At 45.8% G+C, this 18839-nt stretch overlaps 1 protein-coding gene across 1 annotated transcript in view; it reads right to left on the reverse strand.

Annotated features, from left to right (window-relative positions):
- The window catches only part of HSD17B2 (hydroxysteroid 17-beta dehydrogenase 2), an 84049-nt gene extending 65845 nt beyond the window's left edge, over positions 1-18204 (reverse strand). Inside the window, exon 1 of the mRNA XM_004468947.4 lies at positions 17605-18204. Coding sequence (XP_004469004.2) covers positions 17605-17872 — 268 coding nt within the window. The 5' untranslated portion in view covers positions 17873-18204. The remainder of the gene's footprint in view (positions 1-17604) is intronic.
- Between the last annotated feature and the right edge of the window lie 635 nt (positions 18205-18839).

Consider the following 18839-nt stretch of genomic DNA (forward strand, 5'->3'; position numbering starts at 1 on the left):
TCTCAACCAGGGGCAGTTTTGCCCCCATGGAACATTTGGCAGTGTCTGGACACATTGCTTGTTCCAACTTGGGGGGATGCTACCAGCATCTAATGAGTAGAGGCCAGAGATGCTGCTAAATATTTTACAATGCACACAAGAGCCCCCACATCAAAGAATGATCTGGCCCCAAATGCCAATAGTGGCAAGATTGATAAACCCTGATCTACAGTAGGACATGAAATGAAAAAAGAGACAGACCTGTAAAAGATGGGGAGAAAAAGCAATCTCATTAGAAGAAACACATGCAAGGACTATCATGCCAGGAAAATCTTAGTGTTCTAAGCTAACAAGGGGAGAGGGCTACAAGATGAAGGGACCAGATTGTTCAGGGCTTCGTGGTCTTGGGCAGTTTGGGTTTTGATTCCTGATAGAGTGGAAAGCCCTTGATGGATCTTAAACCAAATGGGGCACTCTGGGAAGAATGGATTCAAGAGGCAAGAGTGGAATCCAGGAGGCCAGGGAGCAGCCCACGAAAAAATTATGGCAGCTTTGACTAGAGTGGAGATGGCAGAGATGGAGAGCAATAGGCATATCAAGATGAATTTTGAAAGTAAAAGTTACAGCACTGGGAATGAATTGGGTATGGGAGGACAAGGAGAGAGTAACAGGAATTGAGGGTGACTCTGGGCTGGCCCCGTACAGTGTATCTGGTAGTGCAATTTACCAAGAGGGAAGAGACTAAGCAAAGTCCAGGTTAGGGCAGGAAGGAGATCCCAAATGAAAAGGTCATTTCCAGGACTTGGAGGTCATTTCCAGGACTCCAAGTCCCATTGCAGAGACAGATGCTGGACATTATATATCCTGCCATAACCCACTGAATGGACTGGGGGAGAGTGTAAACTACAGTGTAAACTCTTATCCTTGTGGTGCAGCAGTGCTCCGAAATGTATTCATCAAATGCAATGAATGTGCCACAATGATGAAAGACGTTGTTGATGTGGGAGGAGTGGGGTGGGGGCGGGGGTGGGGGGCATATGGGAATCTTTTGTATTTTTTAATGTAACATTTTTTTGTGATCTATGTATCTTCAAAAAAATACAAATAAAAAATGATGGGGGTGATGGGGTAGGGAGTGGGGTATATGGGAACCTCGTATGTTTTTTTTATTTTAACGTTTTATGTGATCTATTAACTTTTTAAAAAGATAATTAAAAATTAAATTAAATTTTTAAAAAAGAGGTCACTTCTAGACACGTAAATTCTGAGATGCCTTGAGGACATCCAGTGGAGACAGGTACAGGAAGTGCTGAAGATAGGAGTTGCTTATAAAGGTTTTGAACAGTGAGTGATTCTCAATGTAGGGATATGCATTAGTTACACCTGAGGAGAGGTGGTTTCCTAAAAAATGATGCCTGTGTCAAGCCTCAGAGCAGGTAAACCTGACCTCTAGGGATGGCGCCCAAGCATTGTTAATTTTCCAAAGCCTCCCAGGTGATTTTGATGCATAGCAATGGCTAACATCCACTGGACTCAAGGAATCAGAGGCAGTGGTCGTCTCTGAATGCATAGATGTCCCCTCCCTCCAGTGGGGAGCCTCACTTCTATTACTAATTGTGTACTATGAAAGGAACTATGTCTATCTAAAATTCTCTGCTCCTTCAGTGGTTGCCTGCATTCTTGGATGTTCCTAGGTTTCCTGCAATTCCAGACCTTTCATTCCATGGTGCTTTTGTTTATAGCAATGTCTATCTTCCAGTGAAGCCCCAGGGCTGCCTCATCACTCCCATCCTTTTGGGGGCAGAATATTTACAATCTCCTTTGTGAACTTTCTTTTCAAACATCTCCCAGCAACCTCTGCCACTGTGAACCCAAAGCACAAGATGCATTCAGACCTGGCCTATTCTTCAAGGTCCAGTTCAATCCCCATTTCCTTTGATTATTATTGGGCACCCACCATGCAACTAGCTTTGTACCTGGCACTTGGAGATACCACAGTCAATGACAATGACATGGCCCTGCTCTAGGGAACTTACACTCCAGCACAGGATGTCTCAACCACAGCACAGTTAACATTTGGGTCAGATTATTCTTTGAGGTGGGGGCTGTGCCTCCCTGGCCTCTACCCACTGTTATCAGTAGCACCCTCTGCCCAGTGGTGACAACCAAAAATGTCTCCAGACTTGGTCAAACGTTTGGGGAGCAAAATTAACCCCAATTGAGAGCCACTGCTTTAGAGGAAAGAAGATATTAAACAAATACTCATAAATATTGAAAATGGTGGTGAAAGGGGAGTAAACTGGAGGTCTAATTTAACTGGGTAAGAACAGAGAGATAAAGAGCTCAACATGGAGTTCCAGCCCAGAAGATAGGTGCTATTATTTCCGTCACAATGCTTTCTCTGATCACTTTATTGTCTTTTGTTTTCTCTGATTTCCTACAGCAGAGATGGGAACAAGAAAGCACCCATTCCCTGAATGTTCACTATGCAGCCAGGAACAGCACTTAGTGTTTAGCATGCTTTAGTTCATTTTATTCTTGCAATGACCCTATAACCATAACTGGCTCCATAAACTATTGAAGATTCGCTATATCAGTAAATTGCTTTTTTAATCAATAACTTCGCATATTAATTTTACAAATCAACTAGAATGGAAACTCAGACACTTCTTCTCTTGTACCTTGAACAGCAGCCATCCACTTCAAATATCACAATCCCTTTTGCACAATGTCTTCTTCATTGAATCCTCACTTTTGGACCTCCAAAATCAACCCCCGAAATTTCTTCTCTTGGTCTTACTCTTCCCTAAAGCTAATTTCCCATCTTGCTCCTTCCTTTACCCACCAGGGTTTTCAGACCTTCTAGAGTTGTCCATTAGTGCCATCTCCTCACTGCCTTTGCACTGGGCTCCTAACCACGCCCTCCACTAATCAGTTCCCCCAAGGCACCCAGTGCAGGGATCATCCCACTTGATCCCTCTTCCATCCTGCACACTCTTTAGAACTCTCTCCCTTTGGACTTTCTTCTCTTCGCTGGAACTCTACACCATCCAGATCCACCTTCCACTGCCTATCCTGTAGATGTGGGTGGACTCCACTGCCCAGCTCTTGGTTGCCCTAATTTCTGTCTATAGTCTCCCCTCAGATGTCTGTTTAGCTTCTAGAGCTTCCTTTGTCCCACCTATGTGAGAGACAAACCTAATTGTGTCTCTTATCTTGGACTCTTTCTTGTATTTCAGCCTCACTTCTCCAAATGCCATTCAGGCATCTTCAACTGGATGCAACCCTGGCACCTCACATTCAAGGTGTCTCTCCAAAAAAGGCACTATCCTTTTCCTCAAAGTCAGTTCCTTCCCCTCAGCCTCCCAAGATGTTTTGTTTCTTTTAGAGGTAAAAATTATTTTCAGACCCTTGGAATAATTCTCTGCATTCATTCATTCATGCATTCACTCCTTGAGCCTGTGTTGTGTACCTGCTTTACACAGGAATACAGAACAAGGGTCTCTATAAAGACAGGGCCCCAAAGACTCTCTCCTTTCTGTAGCAGAAGAACCAAAAGAACGACTCAGAGAAAACGACCCAACTGTGAAGCAGAAGGGAAGAACCTGCAGAATGCTCCCACGGGAAACTCTCAGATGAGGCCAGGGCTTAAAAGGCAATTAAGGTAGACATGGAACAGAACCATAGGTCTCCTCTTCACACCAGGCAGCCCCACCCGCCTGTGAGAAAAACATCTGTCAGGGAAAACAGATGACGCTGAGGCCTGCAGAAACAAGTTAACTACAAAGAAGGCTTGTCAGCCAAGTAATGGCCAGAATGCAAAAGAACAAAAGTGGCTGGGCACCATTGAATCAGTCCAATGAGTTGACATTAATGAATGACGCAGAAGGCAGAGCTATCCGAATCCCACTTGGCTTTTGTGCTCTCCATCAAGGGATTACTGGACTGGGAAAGATAGGGGAAAAGTAAGAGTCATTTTATCTCATGAAGCTTTTATGTGCCAGGCAGATGTATATACACAATCTTGTTTAATCCTTAGAAGAGGGATCAGTCATAGTTCCTGTTTAGTTTAGTTTAGTTTTGTTTTTGTATAAGGAAAATCAGCCTTTGGGAGATGAAGCAGCTTGCCCTAGGGCCCAGTGGTTGTGTGCAGTCTAACGTCTTCATTTAGATACTGAGCATCTTATGAGTGAAGTTTAAAATTGTATGAGCATGTTTGCGGGAGGGAGCTGGGAGAGTGGAGTTCTGGGCAAGCAGCTCATACTTAACCCCACTGAAGGTTGTAGTCAGGCCTCCTTGGATCTGTCACAGAAGCTGAAGTTTAGACACAGCATCCTCCATCCAGAGAGTGGGTTTTCTCAACCTAATGTTGGGGGAAATACTACTTCCCCGCTCCTAATGTTTTCTGCAATATGGAGGGATATTAGTCTGTGTGTCACTCAAAGCTGCAATCTGTCCTCTCACTCTCTCCTCCCCTGGGGAGTCAGTAGAATGGTGAATGTTCTGGAAACCAGGCCATGGAGGAAGGAGAGTTTTGGCTCAAAGAAGACTTGGCTGTGATGTGACATAGTCTTCACATTTGTCAAGGGCTATCATACAAAAGAGTGCTTTAATTACCTTAAAGGGTAGAAGTAAGTGCATTGATGGATGTTCCAAGGACTATTTTAGCTTATTATAAAGAAGATATCTCTAACTATCCCCATTCTATAAAAATGGAATGATTTTCCTCAAGAGGTAGTGAGAGCTCCATGCCAATGGGGTTGTTCAAACAACCCCCCTGGGTGAAACCGGCTGCTCCTAAAAGGGCACTCAGGTATGAGGATATGGTTATCTAAACTGAAGTTTATCTTTGACTTTTGCAAACATCAAAGTGCAAACTGGGTAGGACAGAGGAGGCCCCATGTACGTGGTCAGACCCTACCTAGCAAACAGGATGGATGCCGTAGAACCCTCCCCGCCTCCACCCCACACACACTCCCTAAAAGGAGGGGCTATGGAAGGCTCAAAGCACCACATGCTCCACGAGGGAAACGTCTGACAGAAGAGGAGCATCTTCCTCCCTGATCTCACTCTTGAAGAAGGAGTCTGTGACAAGCCTGAGTAAGAAAAGCAGAGGCCCTGCTGGAAAAGCAGCCTCAGAAGTGAGGCGAACAGGTGCAGAGCATTCGCGAAAGGCATGTTTGTCCTCCACCAGCTCCTCCCCGAAGGTGTTGAAGGAAAACCAAAGCAAAGGTCATGAGCTGCCGTTGCCCCATGAGGATGTGTGTTTTGGTTTTTTTGGCCCATCGGGTTGTTTAAAAATAATAAGGAAAAAATTGCCAACTTCCTTAAAATGGCATGTTTCACATGCAAAAGTCCACATTTCCAGCTTCCCTTGAAATATCACACAATCTGGCAAGGTGGCAAGAGTCGGCTGCCAGTGAGAACTAGCATTGCCTTCTTTGGTCAGGGGGTTCCAGAGTGTGTTATGAGCCTTACCATCCACTACCAATCTCCAGTCACTGAGGCCAAGGGTCAAGTGCCATTATCTGTTGTCATTTACCTTTTTTCCTTTCAATTTCTTAGTTCCCGTGTCACTTTCAGAACAAGGAAAATAAAATAGCTGAGGGAGACAGATGTGTTTCTTACACCCTACCTGGCTCACCATTTTAGCCTCCCCACTAAACAGCAAAATTCAGTTTGTACCCGCTGATACCTGACCTACTGCTTCAAGCATCTGATGTTTCTCTTCCTGAGGAGGTCGGGTAAGACTGCAGGAGTGTTACGGGAGCAGCGAAAAAGAAGGGGGGCCTGAGAGAGAAGGAAATAGCCAGGTGCTGTCTGAATTGGACTCTCCATGGCTCAACAGGAAAAAGTCAAGAAACATTTGGCCCCATCCACTGATGCCATGTGCATCCTAGGAGGTGAATGGTGAACTTTTCTTCTGAAAACCAGCTGTGACTAGATCCCTCTCCCAGTCCTAAGAGTATCGTGTGGGGAGGTGGGCAATGTTCCCCTGAAATGAGTTTCTGGTTTGCTATCTATTGTGTGAACATAGACTTCCTTTGGCTTAGTCTAGAGGCTTCTCTCAAATTTTAGGTGGGAAAAGGTGTTGGTGCTGGGTGGGGGATTCCGAGGAAGTGATTGCTTCCATGTCATAGTCCAGGGCTTGCTCCAGTCATGCCAACCACTGTCATCTCCTCTTCCCAGAGATGGGAGGCTCCCCCAGCATCTCCATTCCTTGGCTATCTCAACCTCATCCTCTTTGAATAATATTAAGAGCTGCCATCTAGAGAACCTTCTCAAGTCCAGGCACTGAACTAAGCCCACTTCATGTATTATCTCATTCCATCCTGGTAACAATCCCAGTGAGACATGTATTATGACTATCTCCATTTTAACGATAAGGAAACTGAGGTTCAGACAGGTTGATTAACTTGCCGTAAGTCACAAAGCTACTAACTGGCAAAGCAAAAGCTGGCAGGCAGGTCAGACATTCTCCAAAGTATGTTGTCTTAACCCCTGCCCCCTGCACTGCAGCAACCAGGCCTGCACTGAGGGCTCAGATGCATCATGGTATGGCTTTGTTTCAAGAAAGGAATGCATTTTCAGTTTTGTTTCCAACCCCCTTCTTCACTCGGCCCAGCTTTTGTTTGACTGTAGGCCATAGGAGCCCCGCATATGTTGTCTTCAGAACACAGGATTTCGTGAGTAGCAGATCCCATTCCAGTGCCTCTTTGCCCTGTCAGAGACTCTGACCCATAAAAATAGAATTTGGGCTCTCCTCCTCCTGAGACAATGTTGGACACTGGCTCAAATTAAAATGGGTCTGGTCCAGTCCCTAGACTGTCAGTCCTCTACACACAAAGTATTCAATGAAGGATCTGAGTGCCTTCTGTTCTTAAGTTTTAGTATTTTTTTCAGCTGATATGTATTTTTTTCTAAGTCCTGTTCATGGTGTCCATGAAAGTTGGCAATTCTGAGCACAGAGGAAGAATCAAAATCTTAGGATTGGGGTCAGTGGGTAAGGAGGAGTCAGGGGAGCACCCAGATGTTGCATGGAGTAGGTTTTATGCTGAAAAGTTGCTGCCACTTAGTGACAACAGTGGATGGGATGGAAGCCCATGGGTCCCTGGAGCATCCGAGCCTGACATGCTCCCCCTCTTTTTCCCATCTCTGCCCTTGACATCCTGGTGCTCCCTGCTGATCTTTGGACCCCATCTTCTTCTCTTCAGTCCCTGGATTTACTGACTTCTCTCAGCCCTGGCCCTCCATTTACCTCCTTTTGTCTCAGTATAACAGAATTCTCTGAACCACCAACCCATCAACCTGATCTCACAGAACCTTTACTCATATCATGTCCTAGCACACAGGTATTGACCCCTTATGATAGAATCTAATCCCTAACTCTGGGGGCCCAGCATTGAAACTCAAATTCAGGAAGCTGGGATGGGGCAAAGAAGCAGCACCTGGCAAAGGTTCACCCTTAGGAACATAAATGGAGGATCCCAAATTGGTGGGATAATCTAGGTTCAGATACTGATATAGACAAGGCAGGGATAAGCTTTGATCATTTTTTTGAAATGAGATTTGTTTGTACAAGAGACTCTTCTGAAAACCACAGGTTTTACCTTCCTGGCAACTCTTGACCTGTCTTAAGGTAATAATATTTTTTGGTATAGACCTGAATGGCATACAACTTTTTGAATACCGGATAGGTACCCACCACTTCACTGGGAATTAGAGAGGAGGGGGTCTGGAGGAAGTATATGATATGATCTACATTTTCAAGAACTTTTGCACACAAGAAACTTGAATATTATAGGTGATGGGGGAACTATAGAAGAATTTTAAACAGGGGAATATGGAATGGTAAGCTTTATAATTTAGAATGATCATTCTGGCTACAGTGTGAGGATGGAGAAACAAAAGTAGGAAGGACAACCAAGACTCAGTTACAGAGGAATTGTATCATTGGTGTGGAGACAGAGGCTACAGGAGCTGCTGATGGCAGGGAGAGGGAAAAAGAGGTGTGATATGGGGGCATTTTCGGGACTTGGAGTTACCCTGAATGATATTGCAGGGACAGATGCGGGACATTATATATCATGGTATCACCCACTGAATGGACTGGGAGAGAGTGTAAACTACAACATAAACTATAATCCATGTTGGGTAGTAGTGCTCCTAAATGTATTCATCAAATGCAATGAATGTACCACACTAATGAAAGAAGTTATTGATGTGGGAGGAGTGGGGGGTGTGGTGTGGAGAGTGTGTTATATGGGAACCTCTTATATTTTTTAATGGAACATTTTGTGTGATCTATGTATCTTTGAAAAAAAAAGATTAAAAAAAAGGGAGAGAGAAATGGTGAAGACTTAGCATAGGGCGTGGTGGTAGGGATGAAAAGGACAAGAGATACTCAAGAAGAAGTGGAAGGTAATTGAGTTATCCATAAATGACTGATTGGACAAGAATAAAAGAGAAGAAAAAGTCCAGAATGACTCTAAAGTTTCTGGTTTGGGCAGATCAATAGGAAGAGTCAAAGGTGGCTTTGAATCTTCTGATTTGGGCAGATGCGTGGGTGGTGCTAATACCATCAGCTATGTAGAAAATACTAGACTAATGGCAGGATTTAGGGGAAAGGTAGTGGATGCAGTTTGGGATGTAGACTCTGGAACTTTCCATAGGAGATATTAGGTAGACCATTGGGATATGTGATCCAATTGCAGAAGAGAAGTTTAGACTAAACAGATATTTGAGCATCGCCAGAATACATGTGGCAGGCAAAATCATAAATGCAGGCAAGACCAGTGCAGGAGAGGGTGAGAAACATAACTACAGCCTAAAGTATAATGTGGAGAAATTTGGGGGTTATAGAGAATGCCAGCATTTAGGGGGATGGACAGAAGAAGACGAACCTTTGAAATTTATCAAAAGGGAGGAAATGAACCAACCTGTAGAAAGTGGTTGATATACAGAAGAAGTGGAAGCAGGGGAGAGAAAAGTGGAAGATATAGAATTGGGGGAAAGGTAGGAATCAGAAGAGGAGGAAAAGTATTAGCAGAGAAGATAAGTTTGTTTTAGAATAAGCCAATTTTAAAGTTTCTGCCTAAAATCCTGGAACTGTAAGTCAGGAGGTCATGAAGAGCATCAGGCATATAAAACTAAGGATTTGTCAATCCTCACACGACACCACAGGAGCAGGTGAGACTCACATGGCAGGGAATGCAGCGAAATAAGAGGAGGGGGAAGAGGGGATTGCCTCGGGGGAGCAGGAGGAAGAAGCAGCCAGGAGGGGTCAAAGAAGAGAGTGAGAACCATGGAAATGCTGCACACTGGAATGCACAGGAAACCATGCGGAGAAGTAAACTGTGGTCAGCAAGCTGGAGTCAAGGTCAAGACCTGGTGATCAGGAGGTCACCAGTGCCCTTGAGAACAGTTTCTGCAACCTGGTGGGGGCCAGAGGAAGTTCAGATTGTGCCAAGTCCCGGGTAAGCAGGAGCACACTGAGAACCAAGTCAACACAAAGCCCTGTCAAGAGCAAGCTAAAGTTGAAGTTCCTGCAGAACAATGGGGCCTCCCACGGCCTAGTCATGTCACTCTGCCCTTTCTGTACAGTTGCCCCCAGCAAAAAGAACCAGCAGAGATAAGAGCCTAAGCAACAGTGAGGTTTGAGACAATCGCATTGCATCCAACCAAGGACCACAAAAAGGGAAGGGCATTTCATCAACTCCGATTGTTTCCTCTTGGCTCATTCACTGATTATCATACTATTGTTTCAAAGACTGAAAAGGGTCGATGGTGATGAAAGAGACCTGCTCCCTGCCCTCAAGCAGTTTGCAATATAGTTGAGGGGAATTTCTTCCCATAAGAACATCCTCCAATCAAAATACCCCATCTAGAATGCCTAATAAAATCAACACACAAACTTTAAAACATTGCCTGTGATAGTATACCTTAGCATGCTTCCCTGTAGAGGACCAAGGTAAAGCTTAAACTGGAAGATAAGGAGAATAAGCGGCATTTTTTTTAAAAAAAGGATCCTCTAGCCTTATGGAGTGTAGGGTCACTGAGGGTTGTACAGACTCTTTAATGTGCCTCAGCTACCTCTTCCCTTGAACCTCAGTCTTATTTTATTGCTCATGTTTCTTCGGTTTCCATCTCCAGGCCTAACATAGATTGACTTCTCTATTTCTAACACAATGACATTTCTAGCTGCACTGCCCTCAGTGCCCTCAAATGCACCACATCATGCCTCTCATACCATCACTATCTTCCAACATCCCAACCCCTGCCCATTTTAGCTTCCCTCATCTGCATCTCCTGCATCAAATCAATTGCCAAGTTCTGCATCAAGCGGAATCACATGCACATAAAATGTTCGATGTATACACTTGTTGATTGATTGGGGACATTTTATGCCCTGCGAAGCTTTGTGGACTAATAGCAGCTATGGCTGTAATACAGCTAATGATCGTGGTAAAGAACTTGGCTTTCAGGGGCGGGTGGATCTGATCTGGATTTCATCCCATCTCTGCTGCTTATTAGTTCAGTGGTTTTGGACCCGTAATTTCCTTATTCACAAAAGATATTATGGTTGTAAAGAAATGAATGCAACGCTCTTAACCGAGCAGTTTCATCTTTTAGTCCACTGTCAATACATAGCCTGTGTATCCATTTCAGTAACCTAATGTGAAATTCAGAGGAGCCCAAATCCCTAGATGACGCCAACTTTAGAACCTAATTAGACAAGCGAATAACTCCCAGAAGGGGTCACCATCCATCTTGGACCCTTTATTTGGAGTATAAAGTAAAAGATCTCAAACTAAAACAGATTCCACTTCCCTTCCTTGTACCCAGTTTTGAACACTTCAATAAAAAAATTACCCAGCTCAACAAGCTTTATGGAGTGCTGACTGTATGCTTAGCGGCTTGCAGACAGTCAGCCTGCGGTACCGTCCTACCTGGGGTACTTCCTGGAACGTTACCTCCTTTGTAAGCCTTCTGCAGTCCCCTGCCTCACTTAAGAGCTGCCCCTTCTCTGGGCGCCACCGCACTTTGGGAAACCCCCCTGGGAAGCACCCCTGGTGCCCCACAGCACAGCTGTGCTGAGACTGTGCTCTCTCACCTACAGGGCGTGAAGCCTCCAGGTGTGCCCTTGCCCACAGCAGACCTGAATCAATACCTAACGTGGGCGAGAGAGCCTGGAAGGGCCAGGGTGAAAGGGCGGCAGGGAGGAACTCAAAGCGACATTTGCATCTCCTAGCCAGCTAGGAGGGTAGGCTGAAAAGGCTCAATGTAAGGAAAACTAGGAATTTTGTTCGCATCTCTGAGGACAAACCAATGTCATGGTCTTTCAAAAACTTTCCCCTTTTGCTTCTAGGCAACACCTGGTGCGTACTGGGCCTTCAGAAAATATTTGCTGAACAAATAAATACATGAGTATTTCTTCTCTCTGTCAACTTTTCTTTTTCTTTCATTCTTTCTTTCTTTTATTTCTCTGCCACTCTCTTTTCCCTCCCTCTCTCTCCTTCTTTCCCACTCACTCTCTCTCATCCACTCATCCGCTAACTCCATCTAGAAACATGTGGGGTGTGTGTGTGTATTATCATTTCCAGTTTACAGAGGAGAAAACACAAGTCCGAAGGCCCAGAACCGAGTATCAAACTTCACACAGTGGTGGGGTGTGCGTTGTGGGGGTGTGTGCGGGGGGTGCGTGTACATGTGTGAGCTCATGCCCTGGCACGGCCCACACTGCCCCACCTCCTGGGCCGTTTTTGCGGCACACTAATCCCTGGTATGTCTCACTCCCAACAGCCAGCACCTGCAACCCAGAGGTGCAACCCAGAGGTGGCCCCAGGCACACAGGGAGCGGGAAGTGCCTGCGAGCTGGGTCTGCCCTCCCCCGTTCTGATGCCTGACCAGGGCAAGGCATAAAGGACGGAAAGGCCTAAAGGCTGCAGCTCCAGGGGCCCTGCTCCCATGTGTGACTTCCCTTGATGCCGCCCCCTCCCCTCTTCCATCTTGCCCACTCCAGGTCCAGCTTTCCTCAGAAACTTCCCTAATAAATCCCGTTCACACGGAGTTTCACCTCAGCTGAAGGGGAATCTGGGGAGCCCAGCCTCAGGCAAGGTGACTGCAAAATTCAAATCCTAGCCCGCTGACCGTCAGGGTTGCTTCCATCGCGTCTTGCTTGAAATGTTATTGCTTTCCTGTTCTTCATGAAGTTTGCAGTCACTTAAAAAAAACAAATCAAATGGCCACTGCAGGTTCAGGGACCTTGAAGATAAATATGTGTTTAAACACTGTGTACTTGCTTATTTCTTCTTCTTACTATAACTTCTGGCATAGAAGATCTTTGAGCATCTTAGCAAAACAAAGGATTGAAAGAACAAGGAAGTTGTTTTTTTCATTTGTCCCTGGAATTGCCCACTTGGGTCCAAAATTAAATATAACACAAAAGGGACTCGATTCTTTTAATGGTTTTGCTCTTTTAAGTATTTTTATTATATAAGTAATATAGCCACATTAAAGAAATTTGAAAACTAGGGGGCAATACCATCCACGTACTCTAATCCAATCATTTCTAAACTCTTTCCTTCCAGGGTTTTCTCCATGATTGACACGGCTGTGCACTTGCACAAATCCTTGTTTTCACTTTTCCCAGCAGTCTTCCCTATGATAACACAGTCCTGGGGTTTCAATTTTTTTTTTTTTGAGATACTGCTCTGTCAAATTCTTAAATGTTGTTTAGTTGGATAAAACAAAACTATTACCCTCTGCTGTGATTGATAAAGTACAATATTTTCTCACATTAATAGAGTTTGTAATATTGTTGAAATACTAAAAACCCTTCATTCCTCATTTAGCTCAAATATTAAAACCATTGTACGTGTTAATCTAGAAAAGTTGTTCATGAAAATAAGAAAACGTCCAGCAGGCTGCTTTTTTAAAAAGCAGAGAAGGCACTGACACAAGCTTAAGCAGTGAAGGAGTGAACTCTAGCTTACCTTGTAAACTAACTGTACCAGCACCAACGTTAGATTTAAGTAGAGCCTGTGGCAGAGGCAACATTCTAAATGACTACCCTTTGGATTGTAATCACAATTGTAAAAGGGACCAAATTACAGTATAGCCCCTTATAAAAAATTTTTTAAAACTGTGAGCAGCATCCCCCACCCTTTTGTAAGTAAAAGGCTTAACTCATTAGTGTCTGGTCACTCTGAGGACTGCCACCTCTATCTAAAGGTGAACTGCAGGTAGAAAAAACAAGACAAGAGCAATGAACTGTCATAAAACACCTCTGTGAAGAAGAAATCTAAGGGAAGACATCTGAAACGCCTGCCAGCAGCAACAGGTAATGGCCTATCATACCCCTGCCAGCTCCTCTAACACCCTCGGGACTGTTAAAGCAAATACCCTCCCAAAGATCCAGAGCCAGACCAGGGAAACCTGAAAAGCAGCAGAGCGACTCTGCAAGGAAAACGGGCATCGTGGCTGTGATCGCTGTAGCAGCACCTCCAGCTGCCTGTCGCTTGCCCGGAGCTCATGGACATCACCCACGAATATTCGTCGTGCTCACCCGACAACTGGCCATCGGTCCCCTCCTGCTCTCAGGAGGAACGAGGTATGCTTCCACCACTACACACTGCAGCAAAACACCTGTGACCAGCCAGCTACTGTTTGCTGCCTAAAAATGTGAGTACTCTATGTAAAACGCCAGCGACCCTACAGCCAAATGAGAAGTAATAATTTTGTTATTGCCTATGCCTCAAACTATACAAACAGAGAAAAATAAAGTCATTTTGGCCATGCTGTGCAGCCTTACTGGAAGGGACTCTTCAGTCCATGAAAAACAAAACTCACCCAAATATTGTTACGAAACCACAGTTAATAATCTGAAGTCTCCTATTCCCACTAAAACTCTATTATGTCAAGGTAAACTCTTCTTACATCTACACTAATTTTTTTTTAAAGATTTATTTATTTATTTCTCTCCACCCCCCCACCCCGGTTTTCTGTTCTCGGTGTCTATTTGCTGTGTCTTCTTCTTTGCCCGCTTCTGTTGTTGTTAGCGGCACGGGAATCTGTGTTTCTTTTCGTTGCGTCACCTTGTTGTGTCAGCTCTCCGAGTGTGCGGCGCCATTCCTGGGCAGGCTGCACTTTCTTTCGCACTGGGCAGCTCTCCTTACAGGGCACACTCCTTGCGCGTGGGGCTCCCCTATGCGGGGGACACCTGTGCATGGCACAGCACTCCTTGAGCGCATCAGCACTGCGCATGGGCCAGCTCCACACAGGTCAAGGAGGCCCGAGGTTTGAACCACGGACCTCCCATGTGGTAGATGGACGCCCTAACCACTGGGCCAAGTCCGCCGCCTACACTAATTTTAATGTCACTTAAACCTCACAGCATATGGCCCATCAAACAAGTTATCGTAATAATCTAGCTTCTGACCCTATGTCTGATTGGTTTTCCTCACTATCTTAGCCCTCTATCTCACAGTTACTTCCCGTATTCATTCCACTAATAACCCTCCTTCTTTGAATAGCAGCAGAACCTTACATTCTCCAAGCTATAAGGCAGTTCATTCAAACAACAGTCCAGAACATCGCCCAGAAGCACGTGAACAAACGCCTACTAATGCATGACATTCAATACCAGCCATTAACCCCTAAAACACCATCACAATAACTCAACGAAGCCCACTCCACCCCTCAGCAGCAGAAAGGAGCCCACGATAGTAACAATGAAGGGCAAGCACGGCTATCCTCATTCCTCTTATTTTCCTTCACTCTTAAGAGCATTCTTTTTACCCACTAAAACATTATTACTGACAGTATTGATGTTTTTCTTTCTAGCCCGTCTCTTACAGCTCCTCTCCCGATTCATACACTGAATCGTACAACCAATGACCCAGAAATACATGAATGGCATCTTCCTGATACTTGACAATTAATATCAACCCCTGTGAGACCTGAAACGACAGCCCACTGGACAGAACCAAAGGGAATTTTTCTCCACCCCTTGACAGCAGGAAGTAGCCGGGTCGAGCCGACGCCCCAAATCCCCTTACCCTCCCATCCTGCCCAGTACCATATATCCCAGTACCCAGCTCCCCCAACATATATATATGTATATATAAACAAAGGGTTAGGAATGTTAGAGGCTCCCTCTCTCTAGGTTTGCAATAATTAACAAGCTGGGACTCAGTTTCCCTCTGACATGCATTGAGGAAAGACAAACCCTCCCCCACCCGTAAACCTATGTGTCTGAAAGCAGGGCACTTCCCCAAAGGTTGAACCAAGAAACCACATGGAAACGGGAGTAAAGGGAGATAGAGACCTTCACTCCCTGCAGATCAAAACAACACCTGCTCCTCCTGCATTCCAAGAAAGCCTGACTCCCTAACCCACCCCCCTCTAGCCATGCAAGGCAAAATTTTCACCTCTAGAGCTTCCTATGGGCCCCTGCACCTCGCTCGGACCCTCGACCCCCTCCCACTGACTATCCTTTCCCCACCTAGGAATGTACTGTAGAAACTCAGATCCCCCCTTTCCAGGGCTGACATCTCCCTTTACCCCCGCCATGCCGGCAGGGAGGCTGAAGTCTGTGCTTAAGATCCCCTTATTGGGAGAGCTTCCCAATAAACTTTCTGCCTGCAATCAGTTTCCGTGTCCCAGTGAGGGCTCCCCTTTTCTCCAACAGATGTACACTTCCAAATTTCTTCCCCAATTCATCCCTCTAAAAAATGTGTAACAGTTTTTAAGTTTTTAAAAACTTAAGTTTTTAAGTTCAGGTTGCTTCTTGCTTTTTAGTGAGCTCTGGTCTAAGTAAAATAACACATTGAAAATGTGTATGTTTAGTCCACAGGGCTTGAAACCTTCTGTATTGAACCAATGGCATTCCTTGTGAAAATGACAACCTGACAATGACATTTCAGTCACCCTTGAGTATTTGTAGTTACCTTCTTAATTCTGAACTTTGTAATAATAAGGGATTTCATTTAGGGATTAGTCACTGAGCTTGAATTACCTAACTGAATCAGTCTTCTTACCTAACACTAAACCCAATTCAGTACACTTGAAAGGCAGAAGTGGGTTCACTCTGATTTAGATGTATATTTTTCAGCATTTACTCACGCCTATATCCTTAAAACAGAAGATAAAGAGCATAGGCAAGGTAAACAAGCAAGAAAAGCTCCCTGTTTTCTCTCAGTTACCCTAAGGTTTGCCTGAGTTTATCCTCAGATCCAGTATTCTCATTTATAAGCCCTAGAGGTGCTGCCCCTGAAATTGATTTCCCAGGGATATTTAAACTTTCAGGAGATTTCATCTCATAATGATGAGCACAGCACTGCTATTTTTTTTTTCCCAATACCCTTAATTTTTCTGTCTTCTCTCACACAAATGGAAAAGTACCAAAAAATTAATTTGGCCCAGAATTATGAAGTCCATGGGTGCTTGGTACTGTACACGGAGCAGCTTTTCATCCAGCCCATGGGACACTCGAAAAAGCCAGTGGAAAATCCAGCGCATATCCTCAATGCATGATTCAAGGTGATGCCAGATATTGATGTAGTTAAACATCGCCATGACTGAATCTATCTTTGAACTGTTTTCTTAATTAAAGAGGCTTGTTCTCAAAACTCTAACAAGCACCAGCTTGCATTTTGTTTTGAGAAAAGAATCTTATTATTGGGTTAAAGTAAGTGGCAACTTAGAAAAGTCCCTTTAGTGTCCACTTCTCAGTGAATCGTCTCAACACCTCGATTTGCTCCATCCTTGCCCCATACTTGCTGCACCCCAGCGGCTCACAGCCAGGGGATGATGACCTCCCAACCAGCCATGCCCTTTCCTTGGCAGGATTTTCAGGGTTAGGACAACACTGGGTAATCCTCATTAAAGCCCCATCCAAGCTCAAGCCTCCTAACCAAACAAACCAGTTTTACAACTCAAAGGAATTTAATCTGGCCTCAGGCTCCCAGCTGAAAAAGAAAAAAACACACAAAAGAAGGGAAAACCTAGCAGCTCAGCTAACAAGCAGCCGGAGTCTGGACACACTGCGCCTTGATCCAATTAAGAGCATTAGCAGTCTAATGACAAACTTGAAGAATGGCTCAGACCAGACTGAAAGTTCCTCCCAGCAGCCAGGTGAACTGCAAAGTTTACAGCCCAGGTGAGTTCCCTTGACTTTCAAGAAACCCAGCAAGGTACAAGGAGAACCCGGCTTTGTAAGTGTCCTTGCACACTTCAGGAATAAGAGCCCAAGTCTAGAGTCTGGCCAAAAACGGGTTTAAGTCGAAAGAAGCGTATGGGACCTTCCTGGACACCACAGAGCATATGAAATACTGCAGTTTTACTCACTAATACTTCCTCCTGGAAAACAAACAGAAGCCCTGCTTAGGTGCATCTCACCTCCCCCCTCCCTCTCAGCACCATCAAAGGAACTGCCTGAAGAAAATGAACCAATAAACTGTAGTGAAATGAACCAGTAAGCAGTAGCCAAAACCATCTAGGCATGTGCTTTCCCTCACTCCATGCCAAGTATTTTATCTTTAAGCCACATTCGAAAAGGTCCCGCTAAGGCAGAGCAAGTGCCCAACTCTGCCCTCAGTAGGCACCTGCACACCGTCCACTTACCTGTGATCAGGACTGCCTTGTGATCCACAGGTAGCAACTCCTGGCCAGGTAAGGTTGCATATATGAGGAAGCAGGACAGGGAGAAGAGGACCAAGCCCCAGAAAAGGGACCCACAGAGCAGGCCAGCCCCAGCCCCCAGGCCGGCCACGCACACAGCCCGGCTGCCCACCTGCCCGGGCCTCCCCTGGAGTCTGCAGAGAAGCATCACCCCCAGCACGGCGGTGACCGCCAGGCAGAGCCCCGCGGGCTCCAAGAAGAAAGGGCTCATTCTCGGCGTCTGGCTGCACCTTCGCGTGCCTCAGGGCCAGGGAGTCCAGTGGGCAAAGGCTGGAGGGAGCAGCCCGAGTTATAGGATCGGAGGGGCGAGGAGGGAGGGGAGAAGCCCTGCGCGCGCCCTGGGAAGGAGCCGGGATTAGCCATCATCACAGGGGCTGACACTTCCCGCAGGTCATTTAAACCGCCTTGCGGGCGCCTGCGAACACGGCGGCACGCCCCTTGCCAGCTCCCGCGCACAGCCCGGGCGCCAGCACCCACACCCGGCAGGGCTCACTTCATTCCTTTCACGACCGACCCACTCTGGAGAGAGAATGCGAGTTGGATAACAATTGACAAGGAATGCAACGGGGATGACGATGCACAGTGAACGACAGAACTTCCCGGCTTCCAGGAAAACGCGGGTGGCTGTTGAATCCGTCTTTTAGACGTGGGAGGGAGCGGGTGAGTGAGTGTGTGTGTGTAAATCCAGGTGGTCAGGGAGGTCCAGAAGGTCGACCCTGACGGGCAGGCACCGCTTATTCTGTCCCTGCCCACGGGTGTCCTGCCATCGCCTGGCCAGCCCGGCCAGCTCGCGGGGTGAGATGGAGAGTGGAGGAGGAAGCAGAGAGGTTCCTTACAGAAAGAAGGTGTTTGCCTTGCCAGAAGGGAGAAATGCCTGAGAGGTAACAACGACGGTGCTGTAGCAACAATGGCCGGTGTGTATTGGGGTGCTTTCTGTGCCAGGTGCTGTGTTCAGCTCTGTATTCAGTCATTTTCTTTATTGAGTCCCTATTCTGTGCCAGGGACTATTTTGGGCACTGGGACTCATCAAGACAAGTGCCATCTCTTTGAATACAATATTTTTAGGAAGTAGGCTTGATGTCACGGTAATTTTACAGATGAGTCAACTGAGGCACAGAGAGGTCAAGAGACTGGCCTCCAATCACACAGCTGTGGAGTTCAGTCGCCTTACCTCCAGA

This window comes from Dasypus novemcinctus, chromosome 18 (assembly GCF_030445035.2).
Source record: "Dasypus novemcinctus isolate mDasNov1 chromosome 18, mDasNov1.1.hap2, whole genome shotgun sequence".
Classification (NCBI taxonomy): domain Eukaryota; kingdom Metazoa; phylum Chordata; class Mammalia; order Cingulata; family Dasypodidae; genus Dasypus; species Dasypus novemcinctus.